Here is a 16,952-nt window from a genome sequence, read left to right on the forward strand (position 1 = left end):
TAGCACTGTTTATCAGCACTTATCTCCACATCTCTGGTTCAGTTACTGTCTCTCTTCATGATTTGTGATATTTGTAATCACATGTATTCGCCTATTGTTGCTTCAATCCACTTATCCATACATACTCAGTATCATTACAGCTTTGAGGACACCACTGCTCCTTTTTAATTATTTATATTTGTATGTGATTAATACATTTTGTTATATTTCATGTATGCTTGAGTGCTATTTTGGGGATTCTTTTTTCTGTGCTGGTATTTATATATATATTAAGGTTATGGTGGGTAATAAAAGTGACAAAAACCCTCCACAGTAAAGCATATAGCAACTGTAAATATTACTGTATATTCATTTGCATGTCTTAGACAGGTCTGCAACCCTGTCTTTCACCATTATCGCCCAGCACACAGCACTTCCACTGCAGCAAGGGATTCTGGGAAATTACATGCAAATGAGCACACAGTGCCACCTTTTATCTCAAGCTCACATTACATGAACAACCCTTAGCCAATGCATGCTGCTTTAGACACTACTTTTAAGCAAGGGCTTGGGAGATGCAAAGCCAGTAAACCCACTCACAGACATGTTTCAACCTTGATGGGTATCATCAGTGTGAGGTTGGTTGCTGGCATTTGCTCATTTGAGATTAAGAGTAGGTAATCACCACACTTATTAAGGTTATGGTGGGTAAAAAAAGTGACAAAAATCCTCCACAGTAAAGCATATAGCAACTGTAAATATTACTGTATATTCATTTGCATGTCTTAGACAGGTCTGCAACCCTGTCTTTCACCATTATCACCCAGCACACAGCACTTCCACTGCAGCAAGGGATTCTGGGAAATGTCATGCAAATGAGCACACATGCCACCTTTTATCTCACTGTGTGCTCATTTGCATGTCATTTCCCAGAATCCCTTGCTGCAGTGGAAGTGCTGTGTGCTGGGCGATAATGGTGAAAGACAGGGTTGCAGACCTGTCTAAGACATGCAAATTAATATACAGTAATGAGAGAGACAGAGAGATAGATAATTTATATTTACACTAGTCATCTCCGTCTACTTGTATAATGCAAAGATGAATTAGAGCAGTGATCAAATACAGTACTGTACATGCAATACTCTGGATTAATTTTATATGGAGTTTATCCAAGTTGTAGAGGTTAACCCAACTTGTAACCTCAAGCAAGTTTACAATCCCCACTATGACCTCAAACAAGTCTACTATTTCCTGGTAATGCAGAAGTGTAATTTAATTACATGCCGAGGAAGGGAGTTATTTTATCTTTCAAGTACAGCTTGTTAACTCTATGTGATAGAACTGGATAAATAAATAAAGTTGTGTTGAAAGCAATGAATATGACTGACTAATCTTATTTCACAAGGAAAGGCTAGAGCTTAAAAGGTCAGCTTGCTGTAATTTGAAATGACAACATGTAATCAACACATCTTCAGAACACAGGAGTGAACTTTAAGTTGATGGAAATTGGTTGTATGTTTCTTCCATCTCATCTGGGAGGCACGTTTATACTGTAGTCTTTTGGGAAACACTTTGTTCATATAAACCCTGTTCATCTAACCAAATTACAGTAGATGCCCAGTCCTCAGTCAATGATAAGTTACAGCTGCATGGACTTGAAACTCGATGGTCTTAACAGTTATCAAATCATGTTACAGGAGAATAATGGGATTCTACAAAGGTACGTTCTTTTTTATTTTTAAAACAATATTTAAGGCTTCAAAATAAATTACCAATCAACACTTCTCAATGAGTATATCAACATATGCATATATCAACATATGCCTTCTGTAGAGTTAGAAAAAATGACATACACTTTGGCATCACTTTACTTGTCTTACTTTGCCAAAAGGCGCGGTAAGAAGCATCTGTAACTGTTACATAAGCCTATAGCATATATTATCTTTTACTGTGCATGCAATGTCTTGTATATAATGTATAACCCTGTTCATTTAATGTAACGACTGTGTGTATTTAAAACCATGCATTTGTCGTCATAAATCTATGCCCAGGACATACTTGAAAACGAGAGGTAACGCTCAATGTATTACCTCCTGCTAAAACATTTTTATAAATAAATTAAAAATAAATCTCTTTGACCTACAGTATTAGTTTGTCTGATTCCAAATATGAAAGTAGGATCAAGTTTTAGGGGGGGATAAAAATATTATTTATGGATTTAATTATAGTATACACATTACAGAGGACATACATGATAGACCCTGCATTTTAAAAAAACATTAAGTAGCCAAAAGCTGTACTACAGTATGTGACTACTGCTCACTAAATCAAAGTAGAATCACAGTCCGTATTTATAATTAATACCAAACAATCAGTGAAAGGCAGTTGCAAATGTACTCAGATTGATACAGAGAAATAAATATCATCTTCATTAGAAAATGTGAGGCACAATTAAAGGTGTAATTTTGATTACATAGTATATATTCAAAACACCAATACTATCGCAGGTTACAACCAATATAAAGTATATGATATAAAAATCATTAACTATTCCCATGACAAGTACAGTATGTGTATACAAATTGAAGAACACATAATAATCAGAAATGTTGCACACAGTAGAGCATGATGAATTTTCACTACTCCTTAAGAGGGAATTTTATTTAGTTTAATAGTTTTTCCAGAAATTTACAGTTACTAAGAAAATGCCATAGTGCATAGATGCATTAAATGCAGCACACGTCATAACTGGTTTACATTTTTTTTGCATTTTCAGTAATAGCCCAGTCTAAACTACTGTATTATATGGAATTCTTAAATCTGAGACAGAGCGGGATTTCTCATGCTGCTATTAGGATATATTGTACATTGACTTGTTTCTTGTATTAGACATAGGAGAGTGACTGACATTACTTGAGGTTATTGATAATATATTGCAACAAAGCGCATATATGTCAACTAGCATTATTTCATTCATTTGAAGCTAAAATAATAAATTTCATGTTATATAGCGTACATGTATGAAGAAGCTTTGCATCAACTGTTCTGCTTATGTCAATGAACAATTTGGTGAGTGGTTATTGTAGCAGATACTATTACTCAGTATAATATGCTAACGAAATATACATTTCCAACATTGTACTTCACATGGTGGAGCTTTCCTTTATCTTTGCATTAGTTAAATACACCAAGTCGTAGGTGGAATTAATCTCACTGAAGATATCATTGTCCAGTGTAAAAACCTCAAATAACATACTTTCAAATCATACTTTAAATGTAAAATAATTTTTGAATTACGTGATGGAGCAATGTTTGTCATGTAGATTTATCTCTCCAATTTCAAATAGCGCTGCTCTCTGCATGAGGCCCTTAGGACATATTGTAAATTGACTCGTTTCTTGTATTAGATCTAGGAGAGTGACTGACATTACTTGAGGTTATTGAAATTTAATTGCAACAAAGTGCATATATGTCAATTAGCATAATTTCATTAATTTGAGGCTAAAAGAATCAATTTTATGTTACGTAGCATAAGTGTATGAAGAAGCTTTGCATCAACTTTGTTCTGCTTATGTCAATGAACAATTTGGGGAGTGGTTATTGTAGGAGATAGTATTGTTAAGTGTAATATTCTAATGAAAATACATTTCCAACATTGCACTTCACGTGGTGGAGCTTTCCTTTATCTTTTCATCAGTTAAATACACCAAGTCGAAGGTGGAATTAATCTCACTCTAGTGATCATTGTCCAGTGTAAAAACCTCAAATAACACACTTTCGAGTGATACTTTAAATGTAAAAAATATTTTTTGCTTTAAGTTATGGAGCAAGGTTTGTCATGTAGATGTATAGCTAATATGATTAATAAATGATGAGATTTTGGATACTTAATATTGTTCCTTTTGTTTTTCCTTACAGTGCTTTGAATTGGGAATGATAAAATCATGAATTCATTTGATTTTTGGAGCCAGCAGAATATAAATAATTGCTTTGAATTTTTGAATAACTCATGTCCTAAGAGTAACAGATCACTTCCAAGATATTTAACTATGTGCTTCGTCATGTTTGGTGCTATAATCTTCACAATTGTGGGAAATCTTGTGGTCATCATTTCAGTCTCTCATTTTAAACAGCTCCACACCCCAACCAACTTCCTCATTTTGTCCTTGGCAATTACAGATTTCATTCTTGGGCTGCTAGTTATGCCTTACAGTATGGTGAGATCTATCACTTCATGCTGGTATTTTGGAGATATATTCTGTAAAATGCACAGTTCCTTTGACATAATGTTGTGTACGACCTCTATATTTCACCTATTCTTTATTTCTGTCGACCGTTACTATGCAGTGTGCCACCCACTTCATTATTTTAGAAAAATAACAACTTCTGTAATAGGGGTATGTTTATTTATTAGCTGGTCCGTTCCCGGTTTTTATGCATTTGGTGTTGTTTTATCAAATGTAAACGTTGAAGGAATACAGGATTATGTTGCCTCAGTGTCCTGCATCGGGTCTTGTTCTCTTCTCTTTAACAAGCTGTGGGGAGCAATGTCTTCCTTAGTATCTTTCTTCATTCCAGGTGCCCTGATGATAGGGATTTACATTCACATTTTCTCAGTTGCAAGAAAACAAGCCAAGTTAATACATAATCACACAAAGAGTAAAAGCTCCCTAAAGGGAGAAAGCAAAGCAGCAAAGACATTAAGTATTGTTATGGGATTGTTTATTTTGTGCTGGCTACCTTGTTTTACTGTAATTATAGTAGAGCCTCATCTTAATTACTCAACATCTGACGATCTATACAATACTGTTCAATGGCTGGGCTTTATCAATTCTGCTCTTAACCCCATAGTCTATGCTTTGTTTTACCCATGGTTTCGCAAATCATTTGTTTTTATCATAACAGGCAATATATTTAATGTAGATTCTTCTTCCTTAAATGTGATACTTAAATTTTAATAAGATACATGTTTTGTTGATGCAGTACAATATGTGGGAATTAAACTCTTGTCAATGATCAGTATGTGACAACAGGTAATAATAACTTTATTTCTTCATATCATATGGCGTTTTTCACCCAATGGGACTCAAAGTGCTTCACAATGACAGTATAGTGCACGGTACAGAGCACATAGGATTTTTTTCCAGACACTGTCCCTCTGCCCAGATGATTTTACTATCTATGGTTTTGGTGCTGAGGCACAGGGAGATAAAGTGACTTGCCCAAGGTCACAAGGAACTGACAGGGAATGTAACCTGATTCCCCTGATTCAAACTCAGTTTCATTGTTTACTCAGTCAGTGTGTTGACTCACTCAGCCACTCCTTCTCTCAGGTAGCAACAACTGATATTTTTATTAATAAATATAGTAGATGGGCAAATCTGGGTGTGTGAAATCAGAGCATGTCAGAACCTTACATGCTTAAACCAAAAAATAAATAAATAGCAAAACCCTTAACATTTGAAGAACTAAAACCAAAACTCCAAAACTATTTAGAATCACAACCAGAACATCCGACCAAGTGCCCATCTCTAGGTGTCTCTCACCACATCTTTCTTCAGTTATATATGTCTCGTTTCCTAAATAATTTTTATAATTTTATACTTTTTTTAAATATTTTTCTTTGGATTTTTCTTGCCTATTTTGAGTTTTTTCCCCCATAATTTGATAGAAAAAAACAAACAAACCAATTTTAAATCCACAGCGATGGTACCCATTCGTATTTATTGCTATTTCAGCATTGTTATGCCTTATTTTTTTGTTTTTTTTTCACCATAATTATTTATGTTTTTTTCATAACTTGGTTAAAATCTAAAACCAAATTGAGTTTTTGCTTAATTAGACCCAAAACACAAAATATTTTTAGAACCAAAAACCAAAACATAAATGAAACTGCCCACCCCTATTACATATATTATCTAGACTAGGGTAACTGCTGTCTACAAAATAGGGCTTTTAAATTGCCTGTTAAATTGCCTGTTTGATCACTTTTCTTTGCTGATATTTTATTTCTAGAATAAAAATATACAGATGTCTCATGTATATACAGTACTGTATACAGTAAGGCAGACTCTAAATTATGCTTTGAAAACATTTTTACAGTCACACAATCCACTTTCTCATCTTTAGAAAAAGCCATCACTGGTGTCTTTGTTTTTCAGTTACTTTTGCATTAATGATGAAAATGTAAAGGTATAAAAATAAAGAATTAAATAGAGACAAGCATAATTGCTAAAACAAAGATAATAATTTTTTTAATATAGTGAGCGATGCTATACTGAAGTTATTTATCATAATTTAACTCCTAAACAATATAATAAGTTTAGGCTCCTGACAGAACAGGCATTATATTGCGCTTATAGCGGCAGACAGCAATACTTTATTGCATCTTTTAGTTTCAGGAAATTAGTCTCAGTGTTAGGATTACAAGGTGTTCTGATGTTTTCTAAAGCAAATAATGACATAAATTAAATGATTTGCAACGACTATCTGTAATGAATAAACACGCTATCATTCTAAAAGTAATGTTATATTTATTTAGTTGTGCATTGTGGTGCAAGGTATCATATAGTACAATAGGGGAGGTTTTGTGACAAACATTGGCACCTTTGTTAAAAAATGATTTTTTTTTATAAAGTGTCATACATTGTTATAAAACAAAAGAGTCTACATATAAAGCTGTATCCATTTATTTTGTATATTTAAACAAATATTTTAAGATTTATTTGGGTAATTATATTATACATGATTAATTGGTGTAACCAATAAAATATGTCATGTATGTAAATTTCAACTTTCTTTTCATTGTAAAATATTGTACTTGCCACAAATTGAATCTGTTGCCTCCAAGTGTACTCAAGGTCCTATTATAAAGAAGCAATTACACAGATGTAGCCAGACTCACCTTCACCAAAGCCGTCGCAAAGAAAAGCATATTTCCGTGCCATTGAAAAATGTGAGAGCAGAGGGGGTGTCACGGTTGTGTTTTTGCTGGGAAAGTAGTGGCTATATCTGTACTTTGAAATGGCAAAAATATATTAATGGAAATGTTTGTAAAGAAAAGCAGATTTTACCAAAAGTAAGTAAATAAATATATAAATAAATAAGCACGCACGCAATTTGTATTTATTGCGCGGATTGCACAGAATTTCGGTAAAGTCTTACCTACAGTAAATCCAACCTAAAATCCTGTCAACACTAAAGGTGTATCTTCAAAAGACATTAACATCACATTATGCCATGTTTTCTCCTGAAAAGTGCATTAAAGTACAGTAACTACGACAGACATTAGTGCGGATATGCAAATGATATGTAAATTAGACATTATCATAACATAAATATCTCAGAAATTTGGGGAGTGCAGGTACCAAAAAAAGAGAGATAAGGAAAACAATACTGCAATACTATTTTTTTTTACAAAGTTGTAGGGTGGGTAGTGTGATATTATACAGGTAAAGTGACTGGTAAAGTTATAAGCCAAATTTTGACACCTTGCTACAGTCACCAAACAGTTACCAACTTAGCCAACCCAACACCAAATGCGTCCCCTGTGACGTCAGTCTCACTGATCTTGATGAGAACTAACTTTTGTACTCTTGTACTTTCAAATAGCATTGTGCTTGAATGAGGGATATTTCCAAATTCTACAGATGCAAGAATCTGCTTACTGCTGCTGTTCCAGAAAAAATCCCAAGAAAGTGAAAGATGTCTGCTGACCCAACAATACCTGAGACCTGCGCAAAACAAAAAAGGCTAAAGTGGGAAAGAAAACAAAGCATCACCCATGACTCACAAGGTAAAGATTCCAGGAATGTTGTGGAAAAAGAAGTTGGCCCAAATCCTTGCCATTCAAGTACTGGACCCAGGAAACCTGCTTCCACACCATGTACCCCAATCCCATAGCTTCCAGATCCAGATTGGACTGTCCTTAATGAATGTCACAGATGCACAGAATTTTGTGTCATTTTCTTGGAAGAACTGTTGACCAGTAGAGATGGTCGAAACTTTCAAAAGATTTTCCGCATTTGTTTTACCAAAATTCGATCCACACACGGAAATCTGAAGGCTGATTGGACACTAAAATATCTTTGTGGAAGTAGAGTTTAAAAAAGTATTGTAGGACAGGGATGCTACCTAGCAGTTGGTTTTGCTCACACTCCTAGGGCCTCATTCAGAGAGCGTCGATAAGGCCCTTATCGAGCACTTATCGACCAAACTGGCTACTCGTATTCAGTAAGCCTCGATAAGTGCTCGATAACGGCCTGTATCGACGCAAAATCTTATGACCAAAAGAAAATTGCCAATTGAGCGGCTGTCACCGCCTATCGTAGCCTATCACAGCCCTAATAGGTGATCTTCTCCCCAAATCCAATTCACCTAAAAATGTAGGTAAATTGGTGGGGAGATGCCTCGATGAGCTGCGATATGTTGGGACTGAGAAAAAATCAGGCCCTTTTCCTGCCTCGGATTGATGCCGGGGGTCTCTGGAGCTGATAGCCATTAAAACCAGCACCGGCGCCCCCCGGCATGCATCCGATGTAGGAAAAATGCATTTACAGCAACTTCATTACCTTAGCGGCTAACAGCTAAGGCAATGAAGGGGTTAAACACCCATGCCAGGCTTACTGTGGCTAGCGAGGGTGGGTGAAGGGCATTTGGCCCTTAGTGGCTGTTTAGGCCTTGCGTGGGGGTTGCGGGGGGACTTAACCCTGCATAGCTTAGCGGTTAATACCGCTAAGGTAATAAAGGGGTTAACCCAACCGCTACCCACTCGCAAGGTCTAGACACCATCCTTAGGGCTAATACACCCTTCACCCACCCGTGAGGCCTAAGCACCCACCCCGGACTGACTATACCCACCCTGTATCCATTGAGTATTATAGTGGTACATCATGCCCATATAATAATAATATGGGCATGATAAGCCTCTATAGCACTCAATGGGCACCCTAATTACAATACATTAATACACAAGACACACAATAATAAAACATAACTAAACTCCAAAAAAACACACTTCACTAAATAAAAACAGTAGCCAGCTAATCCAATGAATACAAGCAATAACATCAACTATGAATTAATTAAACCATTAACCAATCAAAACAATTAATTCCTAAAACAACTCCGAATTATTTTATAAAGTAACCAATCAAACCAAATAATTACTAAACCAACTCAAAATTAATAGAAACCGTAACCAATCAAACCAATTAATTACTACAACATTAATGAATTAATTTAAACATTAAAATACAAAGAAATAAATTCGAACAATATCTGAAATAACCATGAAACGCATTAGCTAACATACAACATGAACTAAAAACGAACACCAATCGCAAACATTTTATTACCATTAAGCAGGAAAAAAACAAACAATGACATCCACATAAGAAACTGTAATTAAAAAAACCAAGAGCAATACCAAGCCAGAAATGCCCCCCAAATATTGTCATAATAATGTATTAATTTGTACCCTAAAATGGTACAGATTAATATATTATCAGTCAATGTGCCTCTCCCAAAAAATAAAAAAAAATAAAAAAACACACGCAATGAAAAAACCTGTAAAAAAAGACATTTACAAACATTAAATATATTACTTACCATTAGAAGCGGTGGCCCTCCGACTCCCGGGGAAACCGGAAGGCCTCCAACAGCATTCAATGCCATCCACCATGAAGATCCGCATCAGGTACCCAAATCTTCTTTTTTCTTTCTTTAATCACCTTCTTCTATCTTCATCTGTCACCTTGCCGGTATCCCTCTGCATTGAAATGTCCGCGACCGAGACATTTCCTTGCATAGGAGATACCGGCACCCCATAAAGAGGCCTGTATCTCGGCAAGCAGGGGGGTCCCCGGACATAAAACCAATGCGGTTCAGCTCTGGAGACCCCCTGCACATCTACACTATGAAAGAAATGTATATTTAAATAAATAATTTTCGGGCGACATTTCCGCTGTGAGAGGCGGCTCGCTCAGAGCCACTCTCTCTGCAGCAGAAATGAATTGCCGGTTTAGGCCTTTTCAGAGGCTCGATGCTCTCGCTGGCAACTCGCCCGTTTTGTGACTTTTGCTATCACAGGTAATCGAGGCTTTCTTAATACCGTGATAGCAACGCCCAAAAAAGCATCATTTTACATGCCCTGGCAACTTCATTACCTTAGCGGCTAGCCGCCACGGCAATCAAGGGCTTAAATCAGCATACCTGATATATTGAGGGTAGAGAGGGTGGATTAAGGGGGTAGTTTCCCCAGGGTGAGCGGTTAGGCCTACCGACAAGGTTGCAGGAGGGGTTAACTCCTTCATTACCTTAGCGGTAGTAACTACTATGGTAATGAAGGTGTTACCCCTCCCACTACCCATCCTATAGGAATTACCAACCCTGGGGCAAATACCCCCTTCACCCACCACCTCTACACCTCTATCTCCAATAAACATTAAAATACAACAACCAATACCAGCCAATTCACCCAGTCAGTGTCAGTGTGGTTACCTATGCCCTCAATGGGAGCAAAGATATCCCCAATAGCAATGAATGGACACCCTACTACCCACCCCATCTACCCCCCCAAAACACATACAGTACAGTAATGGCCAGCATCTCTATTATCCAGATCTGGATAATTGCGCATTTGTCCATTAAAAATAAAACTTTCCCCAACCCGCATATAAACTTAAAAAGCAGAGAAAGCGCACTGAGTAGCAGAATACGAATTTATATGCAATAAAAAGTCCCACAGCGTGGAATGACAATAACAATAACAGTTACAATTGCAGTATTGGTGTGAACGTATTGCTGCTGATTGTGCGAGAAGGATGCAGGGAGATCCAGAGGTAAAGCTGTGGGAGTAGATGACACAGGTCTGGACCAATAGTGCTCCATTGGCTATGCGTTCCTCTCTCCAACTGGTTCGCCTCTCCACCAATGGAAGCTCACGTAGCAGCCCCTCATGACCTCTACGTGTTTCGCACTGCGTGCTTCGTCATGAGGTCATGTGATTGGGCTAGAATATATCAGGGTTTGTAAAAGTAGAGGGGTGCTACTTGAGCTTCCATTGGTGGAGAGGCGATCCGGATGGAGAGAGGAACGCATAGCTGACGGAGCACTACGGGTCCGGACCTGTGTCACCTACTCTCACAGCTTTACCTCCGGATCTCCTGGTCATCCTTCTCACGCCATCAGCTAGTTGTAAGTTCAGACCAATACTGTAATTGTAACTGTTATTGTCATTGTCAGTCCACGCTGTGGGACTTTTTATTGCATATAAAGTTATATTCCTGGGGGAGGGCGTGGGCGGTTGCAGAGGCCCCAGGCTCTTCCCCAAGGCATTTAATTTAATGCCAGGGATCGTGTGAGGCCTTTGCAACTCTCAACTTACCGGGATTCAGAAGTGTGGTGACGCGTTGCATGGCAACGTGACATCACATGACCCATCACCATGGCAACGCAGCACCAAATGACGCCACAGGGTCACAGCGTGATGTCACATGACCCTTCTGCGTCATTTGATGCCGGAAAACAAGGTAGGGTGGTGCGAGCACCGGGGGCAGCAGGCGGGGGTTGCACAGCGCCAATAGTTTGCGCACCCATCGGATAAAATATGTGTTAGCAAAAGGTTGAACTTGATAGACGTGTAACGGGTTTCCCCCCCCCCCAATCGCAGATTATACTGTGTTGGTGCAGGAACATACAATGTTACTCAGTGTGGTGCATAACCTGTTGGCTCACAGGAGGGCTGAGCTTCCGCCACGGGGAACCTGGGGTAATTATACTATGGACAACTTACTTATAACGATGCAGCGCCTCCACCTGCGATGGCTCCCACCAGAGGGGGAGTGGTTCCTCGCAGGACAATCAATACTCACACACAAGATATATATATATACTAGGGACTTTACTTCTTCTGCAACACAACATATAACCACAACAGCTTACATAACCTGTGTCCCTTTCTAGAGGAGACACTTACTGCGCCACGCAGGACGCTTACGCTAATTTGCACCACGGCGGGCGCCCAAACTTTATGCGCCACAGCGGACGCTACCACCTCTAGGCGTCACGGTGGACGCTAACACCTCTAGGCGTCACGGCGGACGCTAACACCTCTAGGCGTCACGGCGGACGCTAACACCTCCCCAGAGTCGATCCCACCCCGTGTCCAGTACACCCAACCCCAAATGTCTCGCACACCCAAATCATGTACCAATATGTGTGTGTGACTGCGCAGCCACTATGTCTGGTGATAGGCCTTGTTGGTGCACGTGGGGATGTGGTTTACCTGCCGAGCACTCCAGTGCTCGGACCTGCCGCAACTTCTCAAAGGATCCAGGCGATCTTTGGCACGATACCCGGATCCAATACTGAAGGATCCAGCAGGGGCGATCCCCGTCTGGAAACAGTCCAATTCTCTCAGCAACCGATCAATGTTTGTGGTGCACTACTAGCCAATAGATAATGGGGCAGGGTCCCTAACCTAGGGCCTGTCCCTACCAAACTCAGCTAGGATGACTCAGGGCTATCTGGGGCCTAGGGGATTTGCTGGCCTAGTGCAGAGAGTCACAGACCCCTGCACCCTACCTCTTTCCCCTAGCTGCTCCAGTCACCAACTAACTAGTGTGCTCTAAGCCCGCCAAATGTATCACTATGTTGCAAGCAGTTACTACAGCCCTATTGGCTCCCTGGCATCATGGGGCCGCTCCAGAGGCTCATGGGACTTGAAGTCCTCTTACAGAGCCCTCCTCTCCTAGGCTAAGGCTTCGCGGGCTTTTATGTGCCTTCACTGCGCATGCGCGAGCTCCCTGCAGTCCTCCCGGTGCTCCTAGCCCTTGCGCATGCGCAACGCGTCTAATAATGGCGGCGCCCAGCTCTGCGAGCCGCCGGGACCGGAGCAACGCGATCGCGGCCTTAACGACGGCCCGATCGCGTCCCCGGCAACCGCCCGCTCGCGTCCATAGCAACCGGCCGCAACAGTATGTAACGCGCGGCTCGCGCACCAGTACCCCTCTCTCCCTTGTCCTCGGCGGCCCTGCGCAGTGGAAAGGGGGGGCGGCATAACAAGGGGGACCTGGCTACAGACGCATGTCTTTTTTCAACCTCATCTGCTATGTAACTATGTAAGCTGCTTTTATATTATTTTAATATCACAGTATTGAAGCAGGGAGTGTGCGGAGCTTAACTGCTTTCATTTCAAATCTGGGAACGCCCTGTCTCCTGAGTTACAGGCCCTGGTATGGGGTGCCGGTATCTCCCTGCATTTTTCAAATGTCCCGGTCACATGGGTCGTGATGCGGTCATATAAACATGTTAGAGATACTGTAACCCATATCAGGGCCTGTAATTCAGGAAGTAGGGGGTCCCCAAGGTTTAAATGAATGCGGTTCAGTTTGGGAGACCCCCTGCTTTAATACTGTATCATTAAAATAATAACAAAACTGCGCAATTGCCTGTTAGAGGTGCGCAGGGAGAGTAACTGATTCTGTCTTCTCTCAATTCGCATCCCTTACAGACTGATGCGGTCAAGTAGGATTCACACAGCTGGATTCCCATTTAGAAGCAGGGACGCACGCTGTGTTAATCCTAATGGGTCATTAGTCTGGTTACTGGGACTCTGCTACGACACAGGTTCAGAAATGTACCCGTGATGGATTTCATGTGGACAGCGTGACCAACCATGACGTTACATCGGTAGGTCTCTTTTTCTCAACCCCCCCCCCCCCTACCTTTCTCCCTCCCTCTTTCTCCCATTTTTAAAGGATTACAGAGGGGATATATACCAGCAGCGTATTACTTCAAAACAACTATTATACAACACGTGTCTATATTTACATGAAAACAACAATTATAAAATACCTCTATTTTTTAAAAGTACATTTTGTTCCCACCCCTTTCTCCTATAAATGGGCAAGAAACATTCGGGAAACTCTTGTTAAAGAAGACCGGCCTATAAACAAACGTATCTCACGACTAAGAAAAATGGGACCTTTCCATGCCTGCCCTGTGATACTTTTTACCACCTGAAAATTGGGAAAAAAATAATGTTTTTTTACACTTGTCATTCAAAATTTGAAGTCTACCTATCAGTATCCATGTGGGAGGGCCCAAGTGGGGAAAACCATCAAGCCAATAAAAAGTAGAATTACAGTAGGTACAGGTGCTTACTGTAGGTTTTAATTAGAAATGCTTTAAAATAATTTGGAGCCACAAAAAATATACCGGTGACTATACACTTCTGGGAAGCAATACATATTGTCAGCCAATTAAAATTTCAGGTCATTACTAAAGTTGTGTAAATTCTGCAAATTTCACTCTTTTTAGTTTTGCGAAAAAGATCCAAGCAATACAAAAGTTTGTAACAAGTTTGTTTAACACTAAAAAGTTGATGGGCATTACATGTTCAATTAGTTTGAATTAAGAAACTCGCTCAAACTAAATACTACATGAAAAAAGTCACAAAGCTGATATTCTACTTCTTAAAAAAAGCAAAAAAGTGAATTTTGAACAATTTGGACCATTTGAACTTTTAAATCCAAAAGTTCTAGCAAACCATTCACTGGTTCGTAAAGTTTGCTCGACACTGCAGAGAGGAGAACCACAACATCTTTAGTCATTGACTCTATGGGATGACTACTGTATGGCTAGCGGAGACGACAGAGAAACTCCTCTTTTACACAAAGTGTGTCAGTGGATTCATATCATTGAGACCCCTACAAACGAATATAATGAATTACATTGCATTTTGAGTTAGCTTCTGTACTATAAGGGGTATTTATTTATGTACATACACTTGTTCCTTGGGCTAGCAAGCCATAGTGATAAAACCTACTGAAATGGTTAAAAGTAAAAGCCAGACCTCCATTTTTTCTTAACCATTTTAGCCTGAACTTTTCCCTGAACTAAGTGATATATGTACGCAAGAAACGACCTCCAAACATACAAGCTGTTTTATCAGCTTTCGCTAGTTATTGTCAGAAAAACAGCACTGTTCTGTTGTCTGGACACCAGTACTGTGTTTTCTTTGAATCGGCTTGGCCGCAAGTTTTGCTTCCAGAAACCAAGGCTATAGATAATGTGTATGAGTGGAAAATTCCCAGCTGGGCTGTCATTTTAGTAATATGCTAATATTGTTAGGCCTCTAATTTACGCCTCTTATTAACATTTTATTTTCCTGTATGAATAGCATTGCTTTTCCGTAATAAAGTTGAGATGAAGAATCAGAATTACTCTCTGTGTCTCTTTCTTCAATTCCTGAGTGCTCGTATGTCATCAGATCGAGATCCGACAGTACAGTGCGTGGTTAAGTCTCCCTGGGTAGAGCAACACTGTTTCCAGTCACGGCTGGCTGACTGATGTGTTCCCAAGCCCATTTTATCTGGCAAGAACCTTACACTATAAAGTTGTTCTGGTGCATCCGCTGGAACGCACATCAGAACATATGGCTGTGTGAGTCCATGAAGAAGGAATCATTCTGAAGGACTAAATATGTGAAGGGGGTGTTCTTTTTTTGTACCACTTGCTTGAGAAAGGATCGTGTGACTTGTGTTTTCACCTGTACTCGTCTCCTAAAATGAATTAAAGTTTCCTTTGAGTATTAACCATGCTCCTCACTTCAGTAGTGTTTTTTGGTTTTTTATTTGCATACCCCAAAATTTAAAAAATTAACAAAACTTTGCATTTGAACTTTTGCTTGCCAGTAAAAATTTGCAATTCCATAAGAAAAAAAAAATCTAAATTAATTTGCACAAGGCGATATTTTTTACAATTTCCCCAAAATTCGAAGAAGAAAAAAAACGTGCAGAAGATGTTTTCTGAAAACCAAAGCAGGGCCAAGTGAGCATCTCTAATTTATACTTACACTAGTCATCTCCGTCTACTTGCGAATGTGTAGATGGATTGGAGCACAGATTAAATACATGCGATACTCTGGATTGATTTTATATGGAGTCTATCCAAGTGGTAGAGGTTAACCCAACTTGTCACCTCAAGCAAGTTTAGTATCCCCACTATGACCTCAACAAGTCTTCTATATCCTTGTAATGCAGAAGTGTACATGTAATTGCATGCCGAGGAAGAGAGTTATTTCATCTTTCTATGTACAGCTTTTTAAATCTATCTGATAGAATTGGATAAAGAAATACATGAAGTTGTGTTAAAAGCAATGAATATGACTGATTAATCTTACATTACAAGGAAAGGCTAGAGTTAAAAAGGTCAGCTTGTTGTAATTTGAAATGACAACATGTAATCAACACATCTTCAGAACACAGGAGTGAACTGTAAATTGAAGGAAATTGGTTGTATGTTTCTTCCATCTCATCTGGGAGGCACCTTATAGTCTTTTGGGAGACACTTTGTTCATAAAAACCCTGCTTACCTACCCAAAGTAGATGCTCAGTGAATGATAAGTTACAGCTACATGGACTTGAAAATAGATGGTCTTAACAGGTTCTACAAAGGTACGTTCTTATCTTCTTTTTTAAAACAATATTTATGGCTTTAAAATAAATTCCAAATCAACATTTTTCAATGAGTGAAAAAAAAATGTTTTCTAGCCATTATACTATTACATTATTTTTCCAATATCAACATACAGTATACCTTCTGTAGAGGTAGTAAAAATGACATACATGTTGGCGGCACTCTACTTGTCTTACTTAGCCAAAAGGTGTGGTAAGAAGTATCTCTTTGACCTACAGTTTTAGTTTGACTGATCCCAATTATGAAAGTAAGATAAAGTTGTAGAAGTGTTTAAAGTGTACACATTACAAACCCTGCATTATAATGACCATTGAAGAAACCAAAAGCTGTACTACTATAATACAGTATGTGACTACTGCTCACTAAATCAAAGTAGAATCACAGCCATTATTTATAATTAATACCAAACAATCAGTGAAAGGCAGTTGCAAATGTGCTCAGATTGATACAGAGAAATAAATATCATCTTCATCAGAAAATGTGAGGCACAA

General features: G+C 39.0%; 1 protein-coding gene across 2 annotated transcripts; it reads left to right on the forward strand.

The window, feature by feature from the left end:
* The first annotated feature begins 1,474 nt into the window (after positions 1-1,474).
* On the forward strand, positions 1,475-15,497 carry LOC142492065 (trace amine-associated receptor 4-like). 2 transcript variants are annotated; one of them, XR_012800708.1, is made up of 2 exons: positions 1,475-1,699; positions 15,237-15,497. XR_012800708.1 is itself a non-coding variant. In XM_075594786.1 (2 exons), exon 2 carries the CDS (start codon positions 3,924-3,926, stop codon positions 4,935-4,937), a length of 1,014 nt encoding a protein of 337 aa, XP_075450901.1. In that variant the 5' UTR covers positions 1,475-1,699; positions 3,898-3,923; the 3' UTR covers positions 4,938-5,722. The 2 variants fall into 2 exon arrangements, 1 of the variants encoding a protein (XP_075450901.1); XM_075594786.1 differs by lacking the exon at positions 15,237-15,497 and adding an exon at positions 3,898-5,722.
* Positions 15,498-16,952: the final 1,455 nt, after the last annotated feature.

Source organism: Ascaphus truei, chromosome 4 (assembly GCF_040206685.1).
Source record: "Ascaphus truei isolate aAscTru1 chromosome 4, aAscTru1.hap1, whole genome shotgun sequence".
Lineage (NCBI taxonomy): Eukaryota > Metazoa > Chordata > Amphibia > Anura > Ascaphidae > Ascaphus > Ascaphus truei.